This window comes from Plectropomus leopardus, chromosome 8 (assembly GCF_008729295.1).
Source record: "Plectropomus leopardus isolate mb chromosome 8, YSFRI_Pleo_2.0, whole genome shotgun sequence".
NCBI classification, from domain to species: domain Eukaryota; kingdom Metazoa; phylum Chordata; class Actinopteri; order Perciformes; family Serranidae; genus Plectropomus; species Plectropomus leopardus.
Window position 1 is genome coordinate 21,002,119 of NC_056470.1, and position 13,401 is coordinate 21,015,519.

At 38.6% G+C, this 13,401-nt stretch overlaps 1 protein-coding gene across 1 annotated transcript; it reads left to right on the forward strand.

Moving 5' to 3' along the window:
• The first annotated feature begins 708 nt into the window (after positions 1–708).
• On the forward strand, positions 709–12,611 carry LOC121947342 (glutathione hydrolase 7). Its single transcript, XM_042492349.1, has 16 exons — positions 709–974; positions 1,355–1,950; positions 3,021–3,247; positions 3,428–3,579; positions 3,675–3,792; positions 4,938–5,005; positions 5,475–5,548; positions 5,678–5,871; positions 7,193–7,280; positions 8,244–8,371; positions 8,495–8,583; positions 8,686–8,838; positions 8,958–9,072; positions 9,185–9,322; positions 9,710–9,809; positions 11,425–12,611. The coding sequence occupies exons 2-16, from the start codon at positions 1,731–1,733 to the stop codon at positions 11,595–11,597; spliced, it is 2,037 nt and encodes a 678-aa protein (XP_042348283.1). The 5' UTR covers positions 709–974; positions 1,355–1,730; the 3' UTR covers positions 11,598–12,611.
• Positions 12,612–13,401: the final 790 nt, after the last annotated feature.

Genomic DNA, 13,401 nt, shown 5'->3' on the forward strand with positions numbered 1-13,401 from the left:
CATAACCAGAAACTGTAAAACAGATATTATTGTAGATTTTTCCAAATAAAAAACATAAAACAAAACATAACCAATGAGCGTAAAACTAATATTTCATCAACAACACTTTATTCTACATGTCTCATTTAAAATTTTGGCCAAAAATAAACCATTTGCATGAATGAGCCAATATGCACAACAGGAGTGAACAGCCAAGGGTTTTTCTTAAACTCCAAGGTTTTTTCCTCAACTTTTAACATTCAAACATCAAAGTTTAAGTTTTTAAAATGTATTAATTGGCAGTTGAAGGAGAGCCATGCATTTTCCACCAGTCACTAGGCTTATGGAAAAATATTTGTAGCTTTGGAGGTAGTAAAATGTCCCTTTTTGCTTATTTCCTATGTTGTTCTTATTTTTGTTTCGTCAAAGTGTTTAGTACTTTGAATTGCATTAGTTTTGTTTGAAAGGTGCTACATAAATAAAAGTTGATTGCTTGATTGATTGATTGATTGATTGAAAGTCTCTGTCTAATGCATAAAAAATATTTTACATGCTTCCTCTTTTTTGCACTACCCCATCTCGTAAATAACCAACAGTCCCTTATCAGCTCCGTTGATGAGCTTCAGTGTCCACGACGCCATCTCAAATGAAGTACGTCTGATATTGGTACAACGCAGCCGCCAGTCACATTTCCTATATAAATATTTTCATTTTAAGAATAATTAAATGATCCACGGTGGCTGTTAGCCCCCAGGCTACAGACAGACTCTGCGTTTTAAATTACATTTGGACCTTTAAAGGGACAAGTCGTACCGGTTTTTCTGACCTAGTAACACGAAACTGACTTCCCTGCCGGGTGGTGTCGTGATTCAGGAACTCCTGTAGTCTTGGTGACGGAGAGCTACACTTATCTCATCACCACCTGCCATGTTCAAAACCCCCAAAGTAACAACCAGGGATGATGCTTATTTGACTACAGGTATTTCTCGAAAACGGTGAGTAACACATACGTCGCTCTGAGCTGTGTGTAGCCGCATGTTTGAACGCAATTACCGGAAAGATGTGTTAGCTTTTGACAGGCACACGCAGGTTAGCGCTTCGGCGGTTAGCTCCGTGTTTGCGTTGTAAACGATTATATTTCTGTTACTTTAACATTTAAAAATGAATTTATTTCGCCGCTTCTCTGGGGCATGGATAGACACAGCAGCAGACATACTGTCGCATGTAAATATTTACGGTTGGTCCTGTTTACCAGGTGCGGTGACTGTGTTTGTTTTATACGGAAAGGACACAACCACTAAGCTTAGACAAATGCTAATTTGAAGGGGTTACACTGCTCAGACTTGTTGACCTGCATGTCTGTCATCTTCTGCAGGTGCTAGCATGCATGACTGGAAAAATGCATCATCATCGGAGCAACACATCCGTGTATTGGCCTGATAAAGTAATCCTTGAGAAATAGCAACTGCAGTGATTTTGTAAGGGTGCTTATATCACACAAGAAAACTGCAAATCCATCTAGATTGTGATGTACTTACATATAAAAGATCCAATCAATAGGTAATTATTCAGCACCACAGCAACACTAGTGGCCAATAGAGGCATATTACAAGGATTTTCTTCTTCTGGATGACAGTAGCAGATGTGTGATCTTCTCAGATAAGAAAGAGACTGAAAATATGATTATCCTGCCCTAACTTCCACACACACCCTATAGATAAAACAGATTATCTGCAAGACCAATTGCAGTTATGCACAGCCCTGCTCCAGAAATTGTAGCTGGGTACCCAAGTGGATGTGTAGTGGATAAAGATGTGAATCCAGAGACAACCCTGGGGAGTGCCTACTCTCCGGTGGACTACATGAGTATCACCAGCTTCCCCAGGCTGCCAGAGGACGATGCCATGTCTGGCGAAAACACCTTAAAATCTCGCAAAGATGATGACAACGTCCTGAGTGAGCAGGATACAGGTGAGTCAGCCAGGTGTGACTGCAAAATCTAACCTTCACAAACACTTTAGTTGAGTGTGTTTAAGTTTGTTCATTCAGGACTAAACATCCTCAGCCAGTTTGCACTGTTCATTTCTTCAGATCATTCCTTAAGGTTGAATTTAAACAAGGACTGCAACTAATGACAATTTTTACTGTCAGGTAATTGCCACATTATTTCCTCAATTAATCATTTAGGATATTAAATGTCAACATTTAGTGGCAAATGTCAGTTACTTGGAGTCCAAGGTCATGTCTACAAAGGTCTTGTTTTGTTTACCTTAATATAAAATATAGAGTTGCAGCGATACACCGGTTTTAAGGTGTACCATGATGTGAAAATAGACAATTATCATAACAGCTTTTCTACTATATTGAAGAACAAAAATGCAACTGAACTAGGGATGATAACAAGTAATCGGCAATCGTTTAATTGGTTGTTAAGGATTTAATCGATTAATGAATAGGCTATGCAGTGCTGTCAAAGTATATGCAATATGTTGCTGTGAGCTTTGACTGAGAAAATACGCATTTGGTATCGTTTGAAATTAGCAAAGTTTTATGTTGAATTTCAAGTAACAATTAATTGATTGTTAATTATACTAATAATCAATTTAGTAAAGTGCCTACAATTTGCAGCCCTAAACTGGATGGAGAATCTCACTTTTATTTTGGTTATTTTCAAGAGAGAGACTTTTTACACAGGCTTTCATTAAAGAGATAGTTTCAGGTCTTAAATTATAGTGTTAAAACATTTGTTCAAACAAGGCTAACCGTGAAAATCTCATACCGTTGCAACCCTAATCAAATATAAAAGATAAAAGCAGAAAATACTCTACGAAATGTTTGGAATATTCTATATTTAAAAAATGACTGAAATTAGTACTCACTCCTCAAAAAATAATAGTTTCAAATATGAATCAGAAATATGTCACTTTGTGGATTGTGTGCATGCAGTATCCAGACCTGTTTTTTTGACCTCCAGTAAGCACGGCCACTTAAAACATTTGTCCGTTCCAGTTTAGCCTTAAGGTTCATGTTGTTTGTCCCAGACCCGGATCTGTTTCTGAAGTCGGCTCGTCTCCAGCGTCTCCCCTCCTCAGCTTCAGACCTGGCTAGTCATGATATGGCGTCCCTGCGAGAGACTACCAGAGACCCTTTTACAGAAGACTGTGCCTGTCAGCGAGACGGACTGACTGTCATCATCACAGCTTGTCTCACCTTCGCCACAGGAGTCACCGTAGCTCTCATCATGCAGATCTACTTCGGCGACCCACAGGTATGTTTTACCTGAAGTTGCAGTTTTGTAACTGTGTTTCAACAGTGCTGCTTTTCTCAAATAACTGCAAGTGCTTATGGGGTTATGAGTAATTCTATATGCTCCTCTAAGTTCCCTCCCACAAGTCAGTTTAAAGGCACATTGACAAATATGTATATTTTATCCCCTTGTTTATGTAAGGTGTTTAATCAAGGGGCGGTGGTGACAGACGTGGCCCAGTGTACATCTCTTGGCTTTGACGTTCTGGGGAAACAGGGGTCCAGTGTTGATGCTGCCATCACTGCTGCCCTCTGTTTGGGAATAGTCCACCCTCATACATCTGGTATTGGAGGGTAAGTGATAGAAGCATATTAATATTTTTTGAAAGAGACTACCTCTGAAGTTCTTGGACTTGGTATTTAATGCTGTGTACTCTGTTTTTGGTCAGTGGTGGCGTTATGTTGGTGCATGACATCCGTAAGAATGAGACGAGGGTCATTGACTTCAGAGAGACTGCGCCAGCTTCCATCCATGAAGATATGCTGCGGACGAACCTTGATCTAAATGTAAGACATTTCTCCAGGTGCTTTCTTTTTTTCTAATAGTGAGATGTTGACTAATGAGAGCTGAATGCAATCTTATTGTTGGAAGTCTTAGAAGGATTTGAATTCATTAAACTAAAAAAAAAAAATAATAAGGCCCTAATTGGCATTAAAATGTTTTAAATCATTTTTTCAGAAGTCTTAAAAATGAGAAGTAGAACATTTTAAATCTTTTTTTTCTTATGTTGCATTGTAAAATCTCAAAATGATATCTATTTATAAAAATGATCTGCCGAAAGCCTTCTGCATTGATGAAAAAAAAAAACCCACACAGATCAGAATAAAAAAAAACAACACTCCTACACATTTACCACATCTAAACAAATGACAAATAAACAAGCTTTTCTTATGTGAGAATACAACATCGTTTTCCATGTGTTCCAGTCTACAAAATTTTAATTATTTTTTACCAGGTCAATAAGTCAATAATCTAACTTCTTCACTCAACCAACAAGGCCATGTTTTATGTAACAATAAACATTTGGGCAAAATCATCCTTAACCCTTGGTAATTTATGTCGGTTCATTTTTTTTCTGTCAGTGTTGGTTATTGTTTAGTTAGTCTTAAATTTCATTCTGAGTGGCATTAAAAAAAGTATTCAAAAGTTTTAAATTTAGCTTACCTTAACCTGTAGGAACCATGAAAATTAAAACAGTTTTCCAGGCCTGGAAATGTTTTGGAATTATCAGAAAAGTTTAAAAAAATATTGTTTTTATTATTGTTTAAAACATGTTAATAAAAATCCCAAAACATATCTAATGTAATGCGAAATACGTCTTTTTTTTATGTAATGTTACGCAATGGCATGATCATCAATGGGATCTTCTGTTTTCTGTCCCCCTAAAAGGGACACAGCCTAGACGTTTAGTGAAGTACCCGTATGTGCCCGTCTGGTCTATTGGCATATGAAGCTAGTTGGTGGCAGTAAAGTTAGCAAGAGCTAGCAAATTGCTCATCCACAAATTCCTGGGAGTGTGTTTTTATAGGCCTACCCATTTCAAAATACTTAATTAAAGTCATGGAAACCCATGACTTTAATTGGAACACGCTAACCCTGTGTTTAGTGCTGTGGTTTATGTGTGGACCCTGATCTTGCTGTTGCCTTTCAGTCCGGGCTGCTGGTGGGAATACCAGGAATGCTCAGTGGGATGCATCAGGCACACCAGCTCTACGGCAGGTACGGAAGTTATGAAATAATGCTATTTTTATCAGCTAGATACTTCAATGTCATGCCTGAGTAGTCTGGGTCTGCGTAATGTTTTATGGATTTTCCACATTCCTTCCTTTCATATTGTTTTTTCATTTTGTGACACTCCCATGTTTCAAATGCTTCCTATAAATAAAACCTCTCCTCCTCTATTTTGACTAGTTATTTTAGGACAAAATATAGCAAAAAAGAAGCTCCTTTTATCTTGAAAGCTGAAAGCCTTCAAGATATAAGGAGTGCAATGTCACAGTGGAAGAATCACCAGCTGTGTTGAAAGAAAAGACATTGGGCTTTTTTTAGCCAGAGTGTTGGGCTGCAATTACTTTGATGCTGTGCAATTATCACGATGCCTCAGCTGGTAGGAGGATGATGTAACCGAGCTGACAAACATGCTCTTATCAAGTGTATACCAAGTGTAGTGTACTTTTTAATTTTCCAGGATGCCATGGAAGGATGTGGTTACCATGGCAGCAGAAGTGGCCAGAAATGGATTTAACGTTACTCATGAACTTGGTATGTATGGCGTCGAAGTTGTTGTGAAGTCATTGTCACTGATGACGCTGCAATTAAAACAACACGAGGTGAAGTCATGAAAGTAGGTGTGATCTCATCTGCCTTTCCTCTCTCTCTTTCTCTCCCTAGCTGAAGCTCTGCTTAAAGTTAAGGAACAAAACATGTCTGATGCATTTCGGGATTTGTTCCTCCCCAACGGCCAGGCTCCCCTCTCCGGGCTGCTCACCAGACGTCTTGATTTAGCAGCCATCTTTGATGCTGTCGCAGTTAAGGGGATATCTGAGTTTTACAGTGGAAACCTGACACAAGAAATGGCAGCAGCAGTAAGGAAGAATGTTTTTTTTTTCCCACCCTGTCTCTGATTATATAAGTAGTCATGAATTCTGCATACTGTCAATGGGGAGACACTTGTAAAATTCAGTACAGCCTAAATATAATGTTAAAAAAAAAGGGAGGGAAAGGAAAAGTTCACATTGCTCACAAACAATGGATCGCCTTGTGATATAATGCAAATGGGCTCTAATCTACTTTAAACCAGGCTGTTTCATTTGAATTCTGAATATTCTTAGACACACTGTAAATTTCAGTCTTTATATTTCAATATATAGGACCTCTGTCCTTTAATTTGAGAAGATAGTAACTAGCACTTTCAGGAGATACAACATATTCCGGCAACTTTTTTTTTCTTTTACTTGCAGATCCAATCTGTTTTATGTGCTTATGGAATCTCCTGGGGGCATCAATTACACAGTTGACACTCAAGTGTGTGGACACAAGATCTGGTCTCCAAATTATACACTATGCTGGTAAAGGCAACTATTAAACCAATCCCAGTTGACAAAAAAAAATTATCATTAAATGCCACAGGTAATAATCAGGTTAGACAGGGTGCCTGTGGATCCTTAAAAGGTATCCATCTAAAAACAAGTTCGGAATTGGCATTGAAATGTCTTAAATCAATGTTTAAAAAGTCTTAAAAATTCTTGGACATTGGAAATGGGGTTTTATGAATCTTTTTTTTCTGACAGTGAATTGAAAAAGCTCAAAGTAATAGGTAACTTTCAAACAGCAATAATTCACTGAATTCCTCTTGCAATAACATTACCATAGAGTCATGTTTTATGTAACAATAAATATTAGACAAATAAAATTCTCTCTAACCTTAACTAATTTATGTCTGTACATGTTGTTTTCCTTCACTATTGGCTTCTTTAAAAATGGTCTTAAATTTTATTCCAAGTGGCATTAAAAAAGTCTTAAAATATCTTGAGTCCTTCTTGCCTTAAACTGCAGGAACCGTGGTTTGAGTTTGGTCCAGTGTATCAATTTATTTATTATCAGCAGATGATATATTATAATTTTGCTTGAGAACTTACTTCACACCTCGCAAATTATTTCTGATGGAAACCAGACAATCCCCAAATTGCAAGCTTTGACCCCAGGGAGTTTCTGGCACATTTTTGCATTTTGTAAATGTTTGGTATATGGACTTGCATTTGTCTTCTCAAGGCACTTTTACACCACAAGACACTTTAACCTATTCACACACAGGTGGCCGGGGCTACCGTACAAAGTGCCACCTGCTACTCCATACAAAAATTTCATGCCAATTTAAAAGCTGGACTAACTATGCATTTTTAATAGGTGCAAGCAAGAGGCGGAGTGCTCACAGAGGATGACTTTGGAAACTACAGTACAGTCTTACAGCAGCCAGCAGAGATGATATATCAAGGTAAATATTTGATTTTCTATTTTTACCAGAGCTGTTTGAGGGAGACACCACACATCAGGAAAAAAAAGCAGACTTAACCTGAATTAGTGGCTACAAGATATTTAAGATTTTTGTAGGATTTTTCCCTCATTCAGATGAATTGACTGAACTAAATCACTGCGTGGCCCCTATCCATAACAGCAAGATGAATTTTTTAGCTAACAGTTTTGCCAATTTAAACATATTGGCCAGTTACCTGTATTATTATTCCAAGTGTACAGATATTCTTGTGAGCCGCAGTGGATGTCTTTGTAACTTTTCAAGCAAGAGATGCTGACCAACCACCTCAAAAACCACCTACAAAAGTGCAGTGGGTTAGGCTAATGCACCAAACGCAAACAAGAGTAGGCCCGAAAATATCCAGAAAATGTTCTTAAGTGCAACAGAGTTTTATGCAATGAAACCAGAAATCGTTGGAGTACCCCTGATGTACATCTGGGTCTTTTTTTACATAAACATGGGATGCTATTGACCCGCCGGTACAAACACTACGCCTCATATTGTTCCATTTTCCCCATCTGCTCGCTGTCCTTTTTTCCAGGTTTTTGTCTATTGTTTAGTAGTGTTTGGTGATGTAGTTTTAGTAGTTCTGTATGATGTTGTGGCTACTTTGTTATGTTAGTCCTTATTGCTTGCTTTGTATCTGCGTTCCTCTAACTTTGTATCGAAACTGCTGCGCAGTAATTTAAAGTTATATGTTCTTATCTTGTTGTGTTGTGTTGCGTCGTGATGGTCGCGTCGCGATGGTCACGTCGCATTGCGTCACGTCTTGTCTCGTCTCATCTTGCCACTTGAAAGAATAGAAATCACAAGTGTTTTTAAATTGTGTTTGCTGTGTTTCTCAGCAACAAAGGCTCTGCTGTGTTGAATGTCACACTCACAGCATGTATTTTTAAATTGTGTGATTTGTTGCTGTTTCTGAAGGACACCATGTGATGGCGGCCCCAGCGCCACATGCAGGTGTTGCCTTGATAACTGCTCTCAACATCTTGGAAGGCTACAACATTACCAGCCAGGTGCCCAGGAACAGCACCTATCACTGGATTGCAGAGGTCTTACATGCTAACTGCTTCACATCTATACAGCCTTATACAGTCAGCAAAGTGCAGTAACTCGTGTGATTTCTTCTTTTTTTTTTTCTTTACTAAAGTGTTAATTTTGTATCACTCTCTCAGGCTGTAAAGATAGCACTTGGCCTTGCTAGCTGGCTTGGAGACCCCATGTATGACACCTCTGTCTCAGACATTGTAGCCAAGATGTTGAGGTAGACATCACCATATCATCTTGAAGACATAATGTATATACCCATTCTCATTCAACAAGACATTTTCACTGAACCCTGACCCTTGCTTTTCCCATCTCCAAGTAAATCCCAGGCTTCTGTACTCCGCCAGATGATCAACGACTCTCAGGCCTTGCCTGTCAGCCATTACACTCAATCATTTACCCTGGAAAAGGGTGCAGCGCCTGCCCAAGTCATGGTCATGGGGCCGGACGATCACATTGTGTCAGTCATGAGGTATGTCATTCTTTAATTGAGTTGCTGTGCACTGTTTTTGATCACATCCCAATGACAGTTAAAGTAGACTGATGTGACTGGAAAACTAAGATTTTTCTTATTACTTGTTGCTGTTTTAGCTCTCTAAACAAACCATTTGGCAGCGGGATAGTGACTCCTTCAGGAATCCTGTTGAATAGCCAAATCCTGGACTTCTCCTGGCCCAATAAAACACAAGGCTCATCACCTAACCCAGTAATTGTGCATTATGTCTTTTCTGTAATTGATTGCAGTTTTAACTGAATAATTAGTGAAAGATTTCTTAGCTGCTCTCAGCTGTCATGGTTTTCATTTTCTTTTGTTTTAGCGTAACAGCGTCCAGCCTGGGAAGAGGCCCATGTCCTTCCTGATGCCCACAGCAGTGAGGCCTGCCGTGGGATTATGTGGCACATATGTAGCCGTTGGATCTTCCAATGGAGAGAAATCTCTCAGTGGCATCACACAGGTTATTACTGGAAGAATTAATTTAATATAACACCAGTTGTATTTTTTTTGTCAGTGGCGAAATGTTTTTGTCATTAACCCTTTGAAACCTGAAGCAACATCACTTTTCTTGTGTTGCGTTCAGACATCTTCCCAAGTATTTGAACCTTGAAACCCTAAGTGATTTGGGTTGCTTTCTTTTGAAAACCGGAAAAAAAGGCAATGAGCAACTTGACAAGAGGTGTTTTGCAAATTGCAAGAAATAAGTAATTTTAGAAAATGATCTTTTAAAAAGGTATTTGACCTGTGTATTTGAAAGAAATAAAGGCAAATTTCTCAGGTTTCAGATGGTTAAATACAGTAACTACATAATTGTGTATTTATTATTCTGTTTTCTGGTCTTTTAAAGGTGCTGATAAATGTTCTGTCATCACGTAAAAATATGAGTGACAGTTTAGCGCTCGGAAGACTGCACCCGCAGCTGCAACCCAACACCCTCCTGGTGGACTGTGAGTTTTTTCTACTGATACATCTATGTTGTAGTTTAATCCAAAAACCGCAGTTCCAGATTTCCTTTTTATTTCCAATATGCAACAGTAAATGCCACCTAAATAAAGAACAATCCGATAGTGACCTTGCTCCAGTGTTTACACTGTCATCAGATCATATTTTTGTGTGCATTATGCAAAGTAGATGAGTAGCTGGAAAGGCAGCAAGTGCCTCTATTGTTGTCAAGAACAAAAGTCTCAGGTGTAGGATTTCCATGGCACAGTAAAAAAACATCTCAACTTCCTGCACTGTGGAAAGACAGTCCTCTGCAATTTAGGTGGGAAGTGGCAAAAATCATGTTGATTTATCTGTAAAAGCTTTGAACCCCATGTTGCAAACATCAACTTTCTTTCTGGTTTTATGGGGGAGATATATCTGTTCTTGGTACATCATTATAGTAAATACTACAGATCAAGTTGTTCATGATCAGGCTGATCTAAATCAGTGTTTCCCCTGTATGCATTTAGCAGTGGCACTGCACCACTCATATAAGATAAGCGCTGCTCCTATAAAAAAAATTTCCCTAGCTGTCTCTTCTTAAAGGAGCGAGAGACGGGGCAGAGCAGGGATTATACATTAAACACTTGCAGATAACGGTGCTCTGATTAATCGGCCACCGCTCGTCAACAGCTGATAACTGAACTAAATAGTTTGAAAGTCCATCAGATGATGCAAAATGATCTCATTAGGCGGTTCTGGCAAACTGTTGTTCAAACTGAATATTCACTTTTACATTCATGGTTTACTGGTCATCTGCCTGTCCTGAATGCAGACACACCATCTCTCTTTCCTCACTCGCCACACACACCGCATTTAATGATTCTTTGGAGGCTGCGATACACTCTGCTGTTTACTGACAGTGTTTACATTAAGCTTTGTTTTGTCCTGTATTTTGCCCACATGACCAATATGGCATCTTTATGTATGCCAGCTTATTTTGATCTGCATTTCTCCAGGATTTAAGTCGTTTTTTGTCTCTGCTACTGGAAATGCCGGGTTGATTAGGGGGGGGTGATGATAAAAATGTTTGGTTTTAAGTTCATGACTCAAACATATCTGGAACTATATGGATACAAGTTTTATGTAGGTGACTTGTGTCTGTGTTTTACCTCTTAACAGTCATCAATTGATTTAACATACAATGTTAGATTCACAATATTGATTGAAGCGCTAGATGTCAAATACTACATCTTCTTGCAAAAGCATATGGGGCATGGGAAGCATTTTATTAAACATAATTTTACATCTACAACTGTCTGACTTTCTTGGGTCAGCAGATCGGCTAAATATCATCTGGTGATACAAAATGAAACTCACACACATATGCTGAGCTGCTGGGGAAAAAAATCCTAGGGGAAACACTGTAAATATAATGTCTTAGTGGTACTTGGTCAAAGGCTACTGGATGTGTGCTTGTTAGCAAGAATGAAAATCTCATGGACATACAAGCTGAACAAAAAGCAATTGCAATATCAGTTGTGTGAACTAACTCCAGGTGTATTTTACTTTCCCAGGTAATCATAACATTAACCCTTCCCGCTAACCTCCGGTCATCCTCCTCTTTCTCTCCCACAGCTGAGTTTCTGGATGAAGATGTAGAGCTGCTGCAGGCCAAAGGTCACAGGGTGGAGAGGAGAGATGTGCTCTCATTGGTGGAGGGCACCCGGAGAACCAATGACCTCATCATTGGGGTGAAAGACCCCCGTAGTGCTGATGCCTCTGCCCTCACTATGTCCAACATGCCATAGTGCCACCCCACCCACCCCCACCCCCATACTCACACATAATGAAGAAAGGAGTAAGAGTAACACTGTGTGATTGATGGTTAGTGAGGGAGTAAAGAAAAGAGAAAGAGAGTCAGAAAAGACATGCAGCTTTGTTTGAGATGACTTTGTAGGGGACTGATTCTGATCAGCCAATAGATTTTTTCAGTTGGCACACAAAAAAGGATCACCCTCTCACACAGCGATGTTGGCATGCCCTCTCTCACAGCCTCAAGTAACGTTCAGTCACAGTGTAGATCGTGTCCAAAATGTACGCCCATCCCTAGATTTCATCAAAGTCTGCAGCCAAAAGGCAGGGCGTAGAGATGGAAGGAGTAGTCATGAAATCAGATCTCATGCAGTCCAGGTCCACTTGAAGAAAGCAGTACACTTGAATGGTTTTACTAAGTGGGTGTTAGTGAAAAATAGAAAAGTGCAATGGCTTTTGAAGCTATTTTCACAATATTGGCCTGTGAGGTACTGAAATTATTGATGAAAAAATTTGCTTTTTGCAAGAACGGGCAGGCATGAAAAAGTAATGATGCCACACCATGAAGCCACCATTTGCACCACATGGATTGTCCTGAATTCAACCCACCTTTCTGCTTTTGAATTCATCCACTGCATTTTAGAATTATTCCAAATAACGCATAAGGTCACGTGGAATGGTGTAAAGTACTGATATTTAAACAAATGATTAAGCCTGCCATTATCACATCTAAATTAGACTATTAATCTGAACACAGAGGCTAAAATACTCACTCTCCTGCTCTTCATATGGTGTTTAACTGTGATTAGATGTTTGGTACAGCTGCTGGAGTTTTAACTGTTGTGAACAATCAATGGCTCCTTTGTTAAGACAAACACATAACAAACACAAAATCCACTACTCAGAATTATTCATTGATTATCTTAAATTAGAGGATTTGTTTTAGTTTCACGGGTGTTCAATATTACTATTGATATAATATGTGTGTTTAAAATATAATTTAAGAAATCTCAGTTGTTGCATGATTTTGTTTTGTATTGAAGCTTGTGGCTTACAGTTTTAATTTAGAGCGGGATACCTGTTTTTAGAATGGGAATAATCGGAATCTTTAGAGATGGATTGAATGTAATCTGTCTATTTTTATATGAACATTTGTTGGGCTGTACAGATTATTTCTACTGTTGTAATGCTTTCAATTCAATTCAAATTAATTTTTTTTTTTAGGAAAGGCTCATATTTATTTTTGTGTTATTTGTGTAATTATTTTAGGTAGTGTATTTGAAGTAACAACCAACAGCTTTTGTGAAACATTGCATTCTAAAAATGGTTGAATTTAATTTCAGAATGGCCAATGCTGACTGATCAAACCTGCCCTTAACTTTGTTGTCTCCATTGTTGGGCACTAATGGAGTATGACTGTTGATGCTTGTGTCCTGTACTGCAGAGTACCATGCCTTAAGGCACATGTTTGCACAACACCTGATGTTTGATTCCATGTGCATTTTTATCTGATTTTAATTCAAATCAGCACTGTCAAAACCCAAAAAAGAAATAAAATGTTTGCACACATCCTAATGCTGAAGGATGTCGCCCCTTTATTTCTCCATACATGAACATATGGTGGATCTGACCTGCTGTGGAACAATTAAGTTAATTTGCCTTTTATGTAGAGGCTTTGCCACAATAAACTCATTTTATCCATGGCTCCAAAGACCATAGAAACTGTAAACTTTGAATTAATTCCAGAAATCTGAAAACAAGTCTGTAGGCGTAAACAAAAGTGCTCATAGTAATGTAGAA

Bases quoted from the DNA above. Each gene is read 5' to 3' on its own strand.
- LOC121947342 (XM_042492349.1), top strand. From the start codon at position 1,731: ATGCACAGCCCTGCTCCAGAAATTGTAGCTGGGTACCCAAGTGGATGT. The intron at 3,580-3,674 runs GTAAGTGATAGA...GTTTTTGGTCAG, and splicing joins CATACATCTGGTATTGGAGG to TGGTGGCGTTATGTTGGTGC. The intron at 9,810-11,424 runs GTGAGTTTTTTC...TCTCTCCCACAG, and splicing joins CAACACCCTCCTGGTGGACT to CTGAGTTTCTGGATGAAGAT.